The sequence below is a fragment of the Caloenas nicobarica genome, chromosome 5 (genome assembly GCF_036013445.1).
Source record: "Caloenas nicobarica isolate bCalNic1 chromosome 5, bCalNic1.hap1, whole genome shotgun sequence".
In the NCBI taxonomy this organism is placed as follows: domain Eukaryota; kingdom Metazoa; phylum Chordata; class Aves; order Columbiformes; family Columbidae; genus Caloenas; species Caloenas nicobarica.
This window is the reverse complement of record NC_088249.1, coordinates 68,422,711-68,438,503: the sequence shown is the minus strand read 5'-3', so window position 1 is coordinate 68,438,503 and position 15,793 is coordinate 68,422,711. Positions and strand designations below refer to the sequence as shown.

The 15,793-nt window shown below is 55.5% G+C and overlaps 1 protein-coding gene across 1 annotated transcript; it reads right to left on the bottom strand.

Moving 5' to 3' along the window:
* Positions 1–2,595: 2,595 nt before the first annotated feature.
* LOC135989228 (inner centromere protein-like) lies at positions 2,596–15,694 on the bottom strand. The gene is made up of 19 exons (XM_065635923.1): positions 15,339–15,694; positions 15,051–15,164; positions 12,913–13,577; positions 11,765–11,816; positions 11,030–11,063; positions 10,472–10,571; positions 9,713–9,803; positions 9,105–9,240; positions 8,886–9,020; positions 8,325–8,336; positions 7,633–7,742; positions 7,175–7,286; positions 6,317–6,427; positions 5,828–5,958; positions 5,532–5,610; positions 4,564–4,671; positions 4,220–4,330; positions 3,326–3,482; positions 2,596–2,835 (listed from the first exon to the last, which is right to left on the bottom strand). The coding sequence occupies exons 1-19, from the start codon at positions 15,473–15,475 to the stop codon at positions 2,630–2,632; spliced, it is 2,601 nt and encodes an 866-aa protein (XP_065491995.1). The 5' UTR covers positions 15,476–15,694; the 3' UTR covers positions 2,596–2,629.
* Between the last annotated feature and the right edge of the window lie 99 nt (positions 15,695–15,793).

Below are 15,793 nucleotides of genomic sequence, written 5' to 3'. Positions count from 1 at the left end.
TGGCCGAGGTATCGGGGGGCTGGAGCGGGACGGGGGGTGTCTCCCCGCTGGCCCCCGGCCCTCCCGGGAGCACCCCCCGTGGGACGGGGTGAATCAGGCTTTCCCGGCCTCTGAAAACAGAAACCAATTACGTATCGGCAGAGCGGGAAAAATGCAGCAGCCCGGCACAAAGCGGGGGTGACGTTCCCGGCCGTTGGCACCCCAGCGCACCCCGGCCGCCGGGAGCCGTCGCCCGGGGCGGCAGCGGTGGTGGCAGCGGTGGCAGCCGGGACAGCCACGGGGCCACCGAAGAGCCCGCCTGAGCGGCAGAGAGCCCTGCGGCCTGACGCAGCCAAGACGTGTGGTGTTTTTCTTTTCCCTGCTCGCAGACCTGGAAAACGCCTCAGGTTGACACTGATTGTTTTGCTCCGTGCAAGCTGAAAAATTATCTTTCCCTTCTCCTTTTGGATGAGGAGAGGATGAAGTGGGTTTAGCGAGCTGCCCTCCTCCCCACAGCAGGCTTTTTACCATGAAAATGGCCTTTTTGGATCAGAAGGATGCCCACGTTTTGCTCTGGAAACACAGTAACATCACAGCTACGGAATCTTTGGAAAGGAGGCACTTAGAAAACCCAGCTGCCCACACTGGGGGTGGGGGGGTTTCCTTGGTTTTTTCTCCTGCTGTTTTCATGGAGTTGCTCCTTTTCCCAGCTGAAACCCTGCTCTCTCGGCAGCCCGGGGCTGTTTGCTCCCCCGTCCCGGCGGATGCTGCTGCTCCTCTCCCGGGTGGGCATTAATTGGCGCTGCTGATGCCGGGGATTAATTTTGCTGCTCCCTGGGCTCCAGGAGCCGAGCTCACCCGCCGTGCGGAGCCAGCTGCACTCAGACAGACACGTAATTACAGATAAGCGCCGGGCCTGGCTGCGGATCCTTCCCAGCAGCTATCAGCGGGTTGTGTTCCAGCCCTCCCAGCCTGTTGGGCTACATTGACAGCAAATAAATTTGCAAATTTCCCTGACCAGGGCTTGTTTGCAACGGCCCTGGGGGCCAAGCGGCAAGCAGGGCTGGGTTGCGGCCCCTCGCCAGCCCCCTGGTCACAGCCACGGGGACACAGATGCACAGTGGGAGCTGCCACCCGCTCTGCGGGGACCCCCAAGCCCCCCTGCCCCATCCAACAGCGTTGCTAGGACACAAGCATGGGCAGGAGGGGCTGGCTTTTGGAGGATTGCTTCGAGCCTCCTTCCAGACACGCTTTTCAATTTTTCTCCCCCCTCCCCTTTTCGGGGAGGTGTTCGCGGTGAGGCAGCCCCCCCCCCAGCCCCAGCCCGGCTCCCCCTGCTCCCCAAACCTGCCTTGGACTCAGGGCCTTATCTGTTCCAGGGCAGCACCTGATAACTCCTTTGTTTAATCTGTGTGCGTTTGGAGAGCAGGAGGAGAGGAGAGGTCACATCTCTTCTTCGGAGGGATGGTCAGAGCTGCTGGTCACAACCAGGCGCCCCCCGGCACGGCTCTGTGTGCAGCCTGGGATGGCGGCAGGACACGCGGTCCCCTTCACAGCAGGACACACGGCTCATGTTCACGGCAGGACACCTGGTTCATGTTCCCCACACCATCCCTGACCCCCAGCGTGGCCTCTTGCACCCCTGGCCAGGCAAATTGGTAACACCTGGGGCAGTGTGTGTTGTAAATGCCTCCACCTGTAGATGGTTTGTCTAATTGTCTCTACTCTGATCCTAAGTGCAGAGCAGCTGCTAAGACTTGAGATAACTGTGAAGTTTCTCTTAGGCCTTGAGAACAAGTCGACCGAAGAAATACACAAGATGCTGCAAGGATGAGAAGCTCAAACTCTGGTCACATTTTGAGCTGATTTATAACAGTTTTATAACCGCTTGGAGGACATCCTGGACACTTTGCAAAGATTGGTCAGCAGAATGATGTCCTGAGATGACAACACCAGAGATGGACAAGGATGGACAAGGGGAGTGAGGGGCTTCTGTCCCCACACCACCAGCAGGGACCACAGGCAGGGAGGGCACAGCTGGTGACACAAACACAGAGGAAATCAGTTCACTGCTCACCCCTCCCAAGCCACAACTGCCAGACAAATCTGCCTCCCGCCCAAACCAGGCTGTGCCCTAAACCTCCTAAAAACAGGACTGAGAACCGAGCCTGGGCTTCATCGTTCCATTAGGAAAGAAAAGAACAGCAACATTTAGACTTTGCTTGAACTGTCCAGACTTTTCTAACTGCAGGAAAAGGAATCAGAATAACAAAAGGTGACAAGAATTCTTGAAGGGAAACTACCTGTAGGTAGCAGCACTGGTAAACACATAACTATCGTACAAAATGGGCTATGAAAACATTACCCCTCAGGTTAATTACAAAATTTCATCAAGCAGACTGAGAATACGCAATGGGGCAATATTGTCCCTTCAGACACGGGCATTGTCATGTGCAGAAACCACCGCTGAGCTCACATCAGCCGTCCAGAAGCATCATCCCACCATGGCGGGGGAAAGGAGAGAGACAAACACTGATAGGTAGCTTTATTAAATATTTTAATTTTTAAATAAAAGCTTAAAATTGCAAGTCTGCTGTATGCTAAGAAAAACCGATATACGATATGGTGTAAAACACATTTCTTTGCGTTCTCACTTTTTGAAGTTGCAACATGGGCAACGGGTGCACTTGGGCACAGGTGGGGAATGCCAAACCGCGGAGCTCGTGCGCTTGAAGTACCGAGGCTTCCTCTTGCCAAAAATGTTCTCCAGCTTCGGGCTTGTAATGAGCCCAAAGAGTTGCTGGAGATCCACTGGGTGATGGTATTGGTGCGAAACAGCTTGTTGAAGCTGAGCCCCTATGGAAACAACCGCAGCAGAGAAGTGGACGTGCCATAAGTAAGCTTTCGGTGCTTAAGGTGCCCTTCCCCGAGAGCCTGCGGGACAGCTACTCCTCAGCTACTCCACAGCCCGCCCGAGACACTGCCACCCGCACAGCGAGTGACAAACTGCTCGCCCCACAGCTCGGAGCCCTGTACCCAGCTCCAGCTGCCAGCAGCACTTGTGTACGTTCTCCACACACCAGCCGTATCCCGACTCCCCCCATTGTGGTCTCCCTCAGGATGTGCTGCCATGGCACCAGCGAACCCCCACCGCTCCAAACGCACCAGGGCCTGGGTTTAACTTCAGCACAGCAGCACTGGCAGGAAAACAGCTCTGGTCACCAGCAGCTGCCAGCACCGCTGCAGCCTCACGCTGCTGGGCTGAGCTTTGGCAAGCTGAGCCTGCACCAAGGGCGTCTGGAAAGCTCCAGCTTCCCGGCGAAGCCAAACCCAACTTGGCACCTACCAACAGCCCAGGCAGGGACAGGCTTCCGAGGCTCATTCTCGTCATCGGTGGAGTCATCGCTTCTCAGATCCATCCCGTAGTTGTTTTTGTTGGCTGTCGGGGCTCTGGATCCCTGCATGGCCTTGAGGGGCTGCAGGTGGGACGTGGAGCTGGATTTCTGCAACACAGCGCTGATCAGATAGGACAGAGCAGGCAGAAATCCACACACAAAACCCATCATTGGTCTCAGTGACCCGGTAACTCCTTTAAACCTTTTTCCCTCTCCTGTTTTTTGTAGCAAAGCCCTAGGAAGAACATACCATGGATGTCTAAATACTCTGCTTTAGTGCACATGGCTCCACCACTCAAACCCTTTCAGGTTTCACAGCAGATCTGGTTTCCGCTCTCCAGAGCTCTGATGTGAGTCACAGCACAGATGCCCAGCAGGAAGGAGTCAGTCAGCCACAAGAGAAGAGTTTACTGGCAGAATCTGGACTCGGGTCTGACTGTAAGCAGTTTTTCCTCTACTCCTCCAGTTCCCAGGCCTGAGCGGCTCCAATTCAAACAGGATTTTGAGACTCAGCGCAGGACTGGAACCGGGGCTGCTCCCAGGCACTGATAGCCAAGTGACACCCCGTGACGTGCTGCCATCCTGCGGCCAGCCCAACATCATTCCAAGGGAGAACTCCTGTTTGGCCTCCAGGTGCCCGGTGCTGACCTCTGCCCAAGCACCGCGCAGCCAGACACCCCCAGCACAGACCAGACACCCCCGGCACAGACCCCGCTGAGCCTGAGGGCTGCGCCTCCTGCTCCGCCGCTGATGGACAATGAACCTGCCGGCTGGCTCCAAACCACAGCAGCTAATTAGACACCACACTAATTACGTTTGAGGGCTCTGCTGGAATCGGGACTCACCTTTACAGTTTTGCTGAGCCATGTGCCACAGGCAGCAGCCAGTGCTTCTGCTGGCTTGGTTTTCTTCTCCTCTGCTGGCTGCTGCTGGGGCTCCCGCAGACCATCTTTCTCCTGTTGAGACACAAGAATTAAGTCATTCTTCATTCATGTTCACCCAAGCAGAACAACCAGACTCTCTGCAACTGAGACATATTTTCTGGGTCCCTTGCAAAAAAAAAAAAAATCCCTCAGTTCTCCCATGTCTTCTTGTGCAGAAAAATCCCAAACCTGAGACTCAAGGATAAAGCAGCTCCTGTCCTTGCTCAGCCCCAGATCAACAAGGTCTCCCCAGAGCCCACGCTCACCTTTATCGCTTTGAGCCAGGGATTAGAGGCCACAGCAATGGATTCTGGCTGCTTGGCTCTCATCTCCTGCCCAAGCAGCTGGTGCAGCTCCCTGGGGCTCTCTTCCTCCTAAGAGAAAAAAAAATTCACTGTTTAAACTTCTTTTCAACCCAAACCACTTTATCCAGGAGTTTCTTCTCCTGTACTGCTCAAGCTCTTCCTTATCTGGAGGAGCTTTGCTGTGTCTTGCTCCAGCCCAGTTGCTGGCAACATATGAAGAACTCAGAGCTTCATTAAAATTATATAGCACAAACAAGAGCTTGAATGTCACGGACCTGGTAAGAGCAGCAAGAACAAATACAGAGGGAGGAATTAATCCCTAAGAGGAGCAGCCTTTGGGGGGCTGACTTTTTACCAATGAAGAAGGCAAAAGAAAGTTATGTTAAGAGTAGAAAGAGAGCAGAAAGAAAATGTTACTGTGATATTTTGAGACAAGCAGCCTTGACTTTATGCCGTAACACTCGTTGTACAAACGCAAACAACGTTGCATGGTGAAGCCATATGATACCTGAAGTTTGTTGTGGTGATCACATCCTGCAGGTACAGGGAGTGAATGGAGTAGGAAAAAAAGCCTCTTACTAATTTCCATATTAATTTAAGTATCAGTGAGTGCTACTTGGAGGTGCCACTGTGTGGCTGTCACCCACCTGGTGACAGGGCTCTCCTGTTCACAAGAGATCAGTCAACCCCGACTTTGGCAACACAGTTGGCTTATTCTTGCACAAACCCCAACTCCTTACAATAACATGTTTGGCTCATCAACGGTTTATTGTTATTTGTTACTCTAAATAACATCATAGAGAATGTTAAAACCTTAAACAGTAACACAGCGCTTGGAAAACAAGTCTGATCTTAAAATAAGCCTGCGTGTCCTATGCCTCACTTGTTTCCAAAGGAGAACTTGTTTCAAGATCCCTTCAGCTCCCCACCTTGATGTTTTTTTCAGTGAACACTGCAGACACCAGCTGTGGTTGGGGGGTCTTCTCTTTCCCTTGCTGTTTGTGATCCCTGGGGAAAAAAAAAAACACCCTGTAATTTGGTGACAGGGGAAAGCACGCCCACCTCCACCCACCAAGTGTTCTTACAGCCTGTGGCTTCAGCACCCAGAGGGCCGGGACAAGACCAACGCTCACACCAGCCCCAGCTGCCGCAATACCACTGATGTTTCCTGCTCCATCACACCTGCTGCCAAGTCCCCCTCTCCAGAACACAACCAAACTCGTACCTCTCCCTCATCTGTTCTGTCTGTTGCTGCTCTACAAGATTTTTCAGCTCCAAGACTTTCTTTCCTTTTTCTTTCACTTTGTCCTCTCTCCTGTTCTGCAGCGGCTCTTGCTGCTTAAATTCATCTTCCCCCTGAAGAAGAAAGAAAAGCCTTTTAACCACACAGCTCAGGTGGGGAAAGATGGGAGGATGTGAAGTGAATGCTTTGAGACAGCCTGCACTTGTACCTCACTGTCACCCTCCCTGTCCTGGCCACCAGCTGGGCACTCTGTCCCTCCGTCCCCATGGGTAACCTCATGTTCAAACTCAACATCAACGGTCTAGACAGAAATGTTGCACGTGGACCCCAGAAGCCCTCTGCAGCAGGAGCAGCAGTGCCCCTCCCAATCCCACCAGTGCCCCTTCCCCGTCCCCCCAGTCACAGCAGCACACAGGTTCCCAGCTATTCCTTTCCTTCTCCCACACAGGAGGGACCTGGAGTTGCTCTTACCACCCTCAGCACTTTCTGCTTCCATGCATCAGCTTCCCCCTGCTTCTTGGACAGTTTTTTCTTGCTCCGCTCCTCTGCCACCTTCTCCTCCCGCACTTGCGACATGTGCACCTGAGAAAGCCACACAGGTCTGCTCTCTGCCTCAGGACACCACGCGGCCCTGTCCCAGCAGAGGACGGGGCAGCTGCTGGAGCCTGTGACACTCCAGGTCCCAGCGAGACCAAGAACTCAAACCCAGCAAGCAACACACATGTTGGGTTTAGCACCAGCCTCCTGCAGCCAGTGCAGCCCTTCCCACAGGGCACGGGAAGAGACACCATCACTTGGGGTGACAGGAGAGAGGAGCAGAGACTACAACACAGCCCAGCCAGGTGCTGCCAGCCTGTGATTCTCTGCAGAACCAGAGGATCTCACACCTGGTCTCTGCTTTGCCTGCGGTGCCGCTGTCACTATCTGAACTGTGGCATGAGCCCCGAGGACACCGCCGCTTTGCTGCCCATAAGGTTTTGTGCGCACAGCTCACTGTGAGTGCGCTGTCAGCCAAGTACAGCCGTGCCATCTGCAGGGCCTGCTCACAGGACAGTCAATGACATTCCTGGAATGCAGAGCACCATGAACACTGCGTGTCAGAACAGGAACGCTTGGAACCACTGCAAGGGGATGGAGAACAAAAGGCTCCTCTTGTCAGACAGAGAATTTGGGTGTCTGATGCACTTACCCACCACCTGATTAGTCACCAGCAGCAGCCCTGCGCCTGCACATGTTGTGCCAAGGGCCTGTCTGCACCCACGTGGTCCCACAGCTCACCGAGGTACTGCCACTGTACTGAGCAGTCCAAAGCTTGGCCAGCCGCCTTACCTTCTCATCGTTCTGTAAGATCTTCTGCTCCATCCGCTTTTTCTTCTCCTCTTCCATCTGTTCCACCCGCTCCCGGGCCTGCAGTGCCTTCCTCAGGCGCTCCTCCCTCTTCCTGGGCAGCGTGTGCAAGAGGGGCTGGTAAGCTTCATCTGTGCCAGCACGGAGGCTGGTGGGGAACAGGGACTTGCCATGGTCATTGGGGAAAACAGCGATTTGGCTGGACTCGCTTGGGCTGAGCTCAGGCTCAGCTCTGGATCAAGTTGGGACATCTGCAGGTGCTTTGCAGCAGCGCAGCCCTTGCGGCTGTGAGCTCAGGGTGCCCAGCAGCACCACTTGCTAAATGCTCCTTCAAGCAGGAAGCAGAGCTGGCACAGCCACGCTGTCACCCAGCAGGGAAGGTGTCCCAGGAAACGCTGTGCCAGCCAGGGACAGAGCAGGGGGTAAGGGACCCAACTCACTGCTTCATTTCTGCCTGCCGCCGCCTCTTCTCCTCCTCCACTTTCTTTCTTCTCTGCTCCTCAGCCTCCTGCTTCTTCCTGAGGCTTTCCAGCCTCTGCCGCTCCTTCTCCTGAAGGGAGATGAGTTCAGACTATACCAGTTGCCAGGGCCTGTTCCTACCCTCCGGCTGCCTTGCACAGGCAGCAGCAGCTCAGCAGCCCGCTGCACAAAGCCACTGTCACTCAGTCACCCACACACCGGGATGGGACGTGAATAGTCAGGAAGAAACAATGCGGGTTTGGGAACAGTGCTCATTCGGCTAATAAGAGCAGAAGAGTCACGGGCACAGGACAGAGACACCTCAGTCCTTCAGCTGCAGAGGATACGCTGAGGCAGGGAGCAGCACTCTGCACGCCCGCCCTAACAAACGCTCCTCGCCCAGGACAGCGGTACCGACACCAGCAGCTGTGAGAACAGGGAGAGGGACATGGTGCAAGTTGTGCTGCTCAGAGGCCAAAGGGTTTCTGAGCAGTTCCCAGCCCCAGCAGAACACACCTGCAGAGATCCTGCCACCTCACCGCTGCTGTGCCCAGTGTGCTTGTGTGGACAGAGCCGCGCAGACACCAGTGTGAAGGAAGAGCTGTGGTGCCCAAGAGGCAGGAGGCACAGCCGTTAACATTCAGCCTCCACAGCTAAGGGTGTTGTTACTTACAACAAAGTCTCCCTGCAGAGAAGAGATATTAAAAAATGATTAAGGGTTTGGAAGTGCGACTAGAACCCCCTTTCACTGCACACCAACCCTGTTCTTAGCTGCAATTCCTCAGCAGTGCACGGCAGGGACCCCCTGCGTGGTCCCAGGCTGCCCGTGGCTCTAGCCCTGCAGCAGTTGTTACACACGACACAGGGCAGATCCCCACTGCAGAGAGAAACGCTTCCCACTTCCCTGCGGATCAGCAGCCTCAGAACATTAAATGTTTCTGCTGACTACAGAGCGAGCAGCCGAGGTTTCTCTGCACACGAGGATGGCCTGAGGATTGGAGCCCCAGCCGAAAGCCGTGTGTGCAGATAGATGACACTAGACAACACCAACCAGCTCCCCTTTTCTGGAGAGCCCGAAGGAGGGTTATGAGGCCAGTTTGCTGCAGGGACCTGCACTGATCCTTGCCAGCAGACAGAACTAGGAACATGTTTGTGCTTTTCTAAGCAAAGAAATCCGCTCCCCCAGAGCGGATTCCCTCCTGCAGCCCCGCATGGCGCGGCTGGACTGACGCACCTTCACATCAGGCCGGGTGGGAGTGCTGCACTTGATGAGGCTCTTTATGACACCCCCATGTCCCGTGGGCCCTGGGCTCGTGAGCAGCTGGTTTCGCTGCACAGCCTGCAGAAAGGTTTTCAGTGGTCTTACAACCTAAGAGGAGAAGATGGAGGGAAATCAGTACCCGCCAGGGTAGGGAGGCAGAGAGAGGCAGAAAGGGCCGTGGTGCCCGCTCACCTTGCTAGCAGAAGAGGAAGAAGGTGGCATCCGGTTTTCTGAATTCATCTGCTTGTCATCCCAAGGAGAAAGAGTCTGACTCCCCACCTGCTGCCCACTCCATAGGGCGCCCATCGCTTGTTTACAGCTCCTCACCCTGGTGGCATAAGCAAGAGGCACATTAGACAATCACCGTGTTCCCCAGTCCTGCCAGAAGTGTTTCCTGGTGTTCCTCACTTCCCACAGGTCAGTTCCCTGCTCATGTTGCCTTCTGAAACTGCTCCCAGACCAGGTCAGTCACCTGCTCCCAGACCAGCCCTTTAGGAGCCACTCGCTCACACCTGAGCACGATGTAACCATGCTACCCCAGTCACCTTCGCTGGTCTGTGCATGAACTCATGTCTGCTCCCCAAGCCAGACCTGGGTCCTGGACCCAAACAGGGCTCAAGGAGTCACAAGGAACTCCCAGGAGACAAAACCTGGCCAAAGAAGGTTTCAAAACTACCCTGGAAGCAGGGAGAAAGGTAGGGAAACAAACACCCAAAGCTTCTTAAACAAATTACTTAAAAGTTCAAGTCCAAGTCCTTCAGACCCCCAGCTCATTCCTCCTCCTTGCCAAAGTCTCATACCAGACATGCGAAGGATTCTCCTGGGCCTTGGCACAAGGAGTTTGCTCCTGGTTCTCGTTCTGGCCTTCGCTGTTTGGATTTACACGAGTTCCTGTGGAGAAACCTGTAGTTAGCACCATGTGCAAGGCATCCCGCAGGGCCCTGGTTCTTACTCCAGCTCCCGTATGCTCAGAGCCCTGCGGCACATAACCAAACTGGGAAACCAGAGCCTGATGGCCACCTGGAACATTGGTGCTGCACACGCACACCCCAAAGCGTGCCGTAGTATGCATCCCGTACAGACCCTGCACACAGCGCAGCCTGTCCCACCAAAAACCTCTGGTTCCTCTTCCCTCTGCTCCAGCCGCTTATCAGGTCTGCAGCTCCCAGAGCTGATAAACAAAGAGCCCAAGTCTCTGCCCATAACTCCTCACATCACGTAAACCCAGAGGAAAGGGACATCAAGGCACTTTAACAGAACGTTACACCAGTGGAAGATCCACGTCTAAGAGCAATCTCTTTCAAAGCATCCCTGCTCACTCATTACACAGATTGAAGCTGGACAGGACAGCATTCATCTCAAGGCTTGGACACATTTACAAGATGTCCCTGCTTGTCTAATTGCACATCTCACCTCTTCAGGAGATGAAGAGTTTATGTGAAAAATTATTATGACTGGTCAGATGTGGTTTTGTTTCAACAACAAACCCTCACACTTACTCCCTGGTCTGTGTGTCCTTGGGGCTTCACGCAAGAAAAACAAGAGCAACTCGAAGTTACCTTCGTTGCTCCCTGCCTGCTGCTCGGGAGGGGACAAGTGCTTCGCAGGAGGGCTGGCAGCTTCTGTACCCCTGCTTGAAAAGAGGATGTCTCTAGGAGCCTGCAAGAGAAGGAAACGGGCGTTCTCTTAGCACAGTGCTCCGGGGAACACGGCTGCCATGGCCAGTCCCTTCCAGCTGCGATCCAGCTGCCACAGCCTCAGTGGCCAGGAAAGCACATCAACTTGAACTGCCTCTGATTTGTGCAGCTCAAACCAGCCGTGCGAGACAGGCTGAGAACACACAATCACTGTGCCCAGCAGACAGCAAAAGCAGGCTGGCTGCTGGGAACTGGCCGAGCTCCTCCGCACGCTCCATCCTGCAGAGGCTTTGTCAAGGCACTAAACCTCTCTGGCCCAGGAGCCAGCCCAGCTGCCGAGGAACAGCACTGCCTGGCTCGGCACCTTCGCCAGCCTTGGAGGGACGTGACAGAACCATCCTCGGCCACCTTCCCTGCATCCCACGGCAACACTCAGTAAAAGATGTCCAGACAGGTTGTAAGTTGTCCCTTAGAACTCACCTTTTCACTTGGGGGATTCAGTTCCACTCCAGGTCTGTAAAATAAGAGCTATTGTAATTGTTTTGACTCTGAATAATGAATTAAAGGTGATAAAATTGACATTACTTTGAAACTGGGTCCATCTTTTTGAAACACTTGTATGATGGAGCCAGCAGGTCGGACCCCAAGCACAGAGCAGAGAAACCCGAGCCCATGCAGAGGCACAGGCGCAGCTCAGCTAGGCCTGGCTCAGCCAGGCCACGCAGAGGGGGAGCTGCCAGTTGTCCTGATGGGCTGTTCCACCGCGTGACTGAACACCACCCTGAGATCTGTCCCTTCTGCAGAACTTTCCCGCAGCAGGTAAAGCGGAAGCTCTGTGAACCTTAGGCCGAGTTTTACCTCTCAGATCAGACCACAGCTGACTGACCCCAGCACCCTGAGGCATTCGGAGGTTGGTCACAGCCAGGAACCCCAGACACAGCTTGTGTGACAGCCGCACAGACACCGCTGCGGCACAGGCTGGAGCCCACCCCAGTGCCGTGATCAACCCCACCGTGCCCCAAACACACTTCTGAAAAGGAAGGGCTGTGCCTGAGCAGCGCGAACTTTGAAATATCAGCCAGCCCCAGGTGACACCACCACCTGAGCAGCCTGTTACAAAACCAGCCCTACATCCACAACAGAAAAGTGACCCATATCACTCCTTTGCACGGTTTTCTGGGGTTTCCTCCTGCCTGCTTCACACGGTGGCCTCACCTTGTGCTGCTGGTCATGTCTTCTTCCACAAAAACCTCCAAGGAGCTTTGACCTACAAGAGAAAAACAAACTGGCTTGGGGAATCCATTCTGTGGCTTCCCAGCAGCGCGTCTGTGGCAGTGCCCAGGTCTGCGTGCAGCTTTCATCCCAGGGAGCAGACGATTCCTCATCTCCGCATCCCACACCAGCACCGTCACCTCCCTTGGTGCCACCAGCAGCTGCTGTGTGCTGGGATGGCAGAGCCAAGCAGCAGATCCCATGGCGCAACCACTCCCGCCCGTGGCACAGCCAGCACTTCCCATCAACAGGCTCCAGCTCCGGCCTCCCTGTGCGGCTGGATGCAGAGAGCAGGCAGATTTCGGCTGATTCCACTCCCCGCATAACATCACTCAGCTGGAAGCATTATAACAAGTGCCTGAATACAGGGTGACTCAAAGCTGACAGAACTAAATATCAAAGGCATCAGAGCTTTATCAGAAGCCAGCCTGACTTCAGAAGCAACAATTTTTGGAAGTCCAAACAGCAAAACCTTCCCAGGAGCAGTGGTAACGGAGGATGAGGAGTTCAGCACTACTGGGAACAGCCTGAGTTTCTGACTCTCCCCGCCTCTGATGACTGTGCTATTTGCTTCTCAGTCCAGCCACTCTTTATCTTCACCCAAGAAGCATTTAAGCTCCTCTGCCAAGCTCAGCCAGATTTCAGGGGTGGGGACACTGGGTTCCTATCGATGGTTTGGGGCTGGCAGAAGGTGCTTCAATTAAAGCCCCTCCCCAGGGAACGCAACAGCCTCTTCCGACCAGCCAAACTGCACATGCGGCCAGACCATGCTCTGCATTGTGCTCGTGGTTTTTTGCCCATCCACAACCCATGTAACCCCCCCTGCAGCCCCTGCACCCAGCAGAGCTTCCTTCACTGCAGCAAAACACGGCCCCAGACCTGCTCTGACAGATGGGACCCACAGCTTGCACCCCAAACGGGCAGGAGCCACAGGCCTGTCAACAGGAGACCAAGGGACCAGAGACAGAGTTAACACCAATGAGCAGCTCCACAGCTGCTCATTCCCCTCCCGAAGCGAGCAGCTGATTTAGCCAGAGGAACAAGAAGTGGATTTAGCCAGAGGAAGGTGCTGAGGGCTGAAAGTCACTTACGGCTCACTCTGCTGGAGGCAGATGGTGACCCTCCTGCCGCTGCCTTCCTTGAGCTGGCCCTGCCGATGGACCTGCGGGCCACGCTCTCTCTTTTCCTGGCCAGGGAGGATCTGACTGCCAAGGACACCCTGCGGCTCTTGTGGGGGCCACCCACCGAGCTTCGGCGCCCAGAGCGACGCTGCGTTCTGGATCTTGCTGTAGGAATTTCGCTGTCTGAGTCCTGGAGAAGCAGCTTTTCGAGGCCTGGAGGAGACTGATCTTGGAGCACGGCGGGATCTTCATTTCCAGCAGCCCTGGGCGGGGAGGTACCTGCTCTCCTTTCCGGGACCTCCTCGTCCCTCGCAGTCTGGCCAGCTGGAAGCGCGGTGAGAGCACACGCATCGTGCAGCTCCGTGGCTGCATCCCCCGTGGCATTGCTGCTGCCGGCGCCCCGAGGGCCGTCCTGACACCCCATCCTGGCTACGGCAGCTCCTGCCTCTGCCGAACATTCCCCAGGCGGTGCCGGGAGCTCGGTCCTAGCACCAGCCTGAGAACCCACCGCACCGCCGGGCACGGGCACCTCCGCCCCCTGCCAGCCGTGGTTCTGGGGCTGCTCTTTGCTGTGGCGCCTCTGGGAACCAGGTTTGGAAGACACTGGCTTGAGGCCGCTTCTCCTTCTGGACAACCTGAAATAAAAACAGTTTTAAATGAAGTGATGAAGAAGCTTCCTGTTCCCGAATGATTTTTAGAGAAAAAAAAAGCAGACAAGCTTTAAAGTGAGCCTGCAGGTTCCGTCCCTCCACCACTGCCCTCGGCAGCCATCGCTTATCCCCGTTCCGCAGGAGCTGAACCTTGACTTATTGACTTCTGCTCTGACTTTCAGCAAGAAGAGTGACTTTTTGCTAGAATTAGCAAAAAAGACTGTTGATTAGGAAACGTGTAACTAACAAAAGAATAAGAAATGAGTTTTAAAATACACACAGAGAAAAACAGAGCAAGGGAAACAATGGCCTGACCCCGCAGGATGGAGCACAAGCCCTAAACCACAGCACAAGCTTCCTGTTGACAAGTGACCAACCAGGCACTTTGTCGCATCAGCGGATCTTTTTCAAAATTAAGTTTAAATAAAGAAAAATATATGCAAGACTTGTCTTCTTCAGCGGAGCAAACCAGTTGCTACCTGAAAACTATCAGTATGTCTCAAGAGCTCTCTCTGCTCTGAGCTGCAACGTTTTCTCCTCCAGCTGCCCTGCACCATGCACACGTATGAACCTCTCACGTGTCCTCACTGTTCTGGCTGCTCCCTCCATGCCTGGTTTCTGACAGCCTTTCAGTTCTAACCCTTCCTGTCCAACTCCTGTGGGTTTTCACCACGGTTATCAAATTTAAGCTCCTCGACACACAAACAGTTTACTGTGGTGTGCCCTGACGAAGTTCGGGTCACACCACAGCAGCCGTCGCTGTGCCCGCCCGCAGGTCTCTGAGGACAGGTCAGCTTCACTCCTCCCTGACCACAGCACGGTGATGAGCACCACAGCCATCCCCGACCACACAAGCAATTAACTCAGACCCTGCACCGTCCTGCCTCGGCATCTCTGTGCAGGCAACCGCTGTCTACTTAGGACTAGTTTTAACAACCTCAAATACAGTCAGTTCTAAGCAAATCACTTGGAATCTGCAGCTCGGTTTCACTGCTAACCCCTTGGAGCCTTTCTGCCGATTCAAACGACCTCATAGCGACGCCGCAGACGCGGCGCTGCTGCACCTCACGGGCAGCAAGGCCCACCCGCAGGTTCCCTCAGGCGCCAGCACAAAGCTTTAGGGAACGAACACCAGTAGCAACCTCAGGCCAGAAATTGCTGGAACAAAGTCAAGTCAAGCAAAACCCAAATCCAAATAGAGAACATGGAATATTTATTAGTCTTTGTTTCTAACCAGAAAAGAGAAAAACCAAAAACATAAGTGAAGGAGACCAGCCAACTTCATCCCAAACTTTCACAAGAATCAAAATGATCCATCCAGACGCGCCCTCTTAAGCGCATTTGCTAACTCAGGGAATAAAGCAGCTATCTTGTGTTCTTGCGTACGTGGAAACCGTTCCTATTTCGTTTCCCTCTTCAGCATCCCGTGGCAGAGCCAGAACGAAGCGCCTCACCCACCTCCTCCTGCTGGGCTCCCTGTGCTCGGCCCTCGGGCAGGACGACTGCCGCTTCCTGGGGCGCCGCCTCTGCCACGGCGTCCTGGGCATGGGCTCCGGCTCGGCCCCGAGGTCGCTGTGGAGCAGACACAGAGCTGGCTTCCCCGCACCCAGCCACCAAACGAGGGTCGCTCACGGGAAGGAGCAGCGCGGGCTGCGGAACGAGCCGGCCGCCAGCACCGCGGCCCGGCCGCCAGGCCCCGCGCCGGGCTCCGGGGCGCGCCGAGCCCCCCGCTCCCCGGGCCCGCACCTGTGGAGCAGCCGCAGGCCCTGCTCCTCCGCCTCCCGCAGCCAGGCCAGCCGCTTGCGCTGCGCGTCCCGGACGAAGCGGTCGAGCCGCTGCCCGCACACCTGCAGCAGCTGCGTGGGGCCGGCGGCCGCCGCCATGGCCCCGCGGGCCGGGAGGCACTACCGGCCACGGACGGGGGCTCGAGGGCAGGCGCCGGCTCGCTGCTGCACCGGGCAGGCACAAGCCCGGAGCTCCGGCTCCGCGGCCGCTCCGCCGGCTGCCCCGAGCCCGCGCAGCCCCGGCGCCTCGGCCGGCTCGGCCCGGGCCCCGCTCGGACACAGCGCCGCCTCACCCGCGCCCTCACACGCGCCGCGTCCCGCTCCCGCCCCAGATCATCCCAGCCGCCGCCAATCACAGCGCGCTTCTCCCGAGGCACGGTCTTTCACTGGCCACTGCCCACGTCCATCACTCCCCGC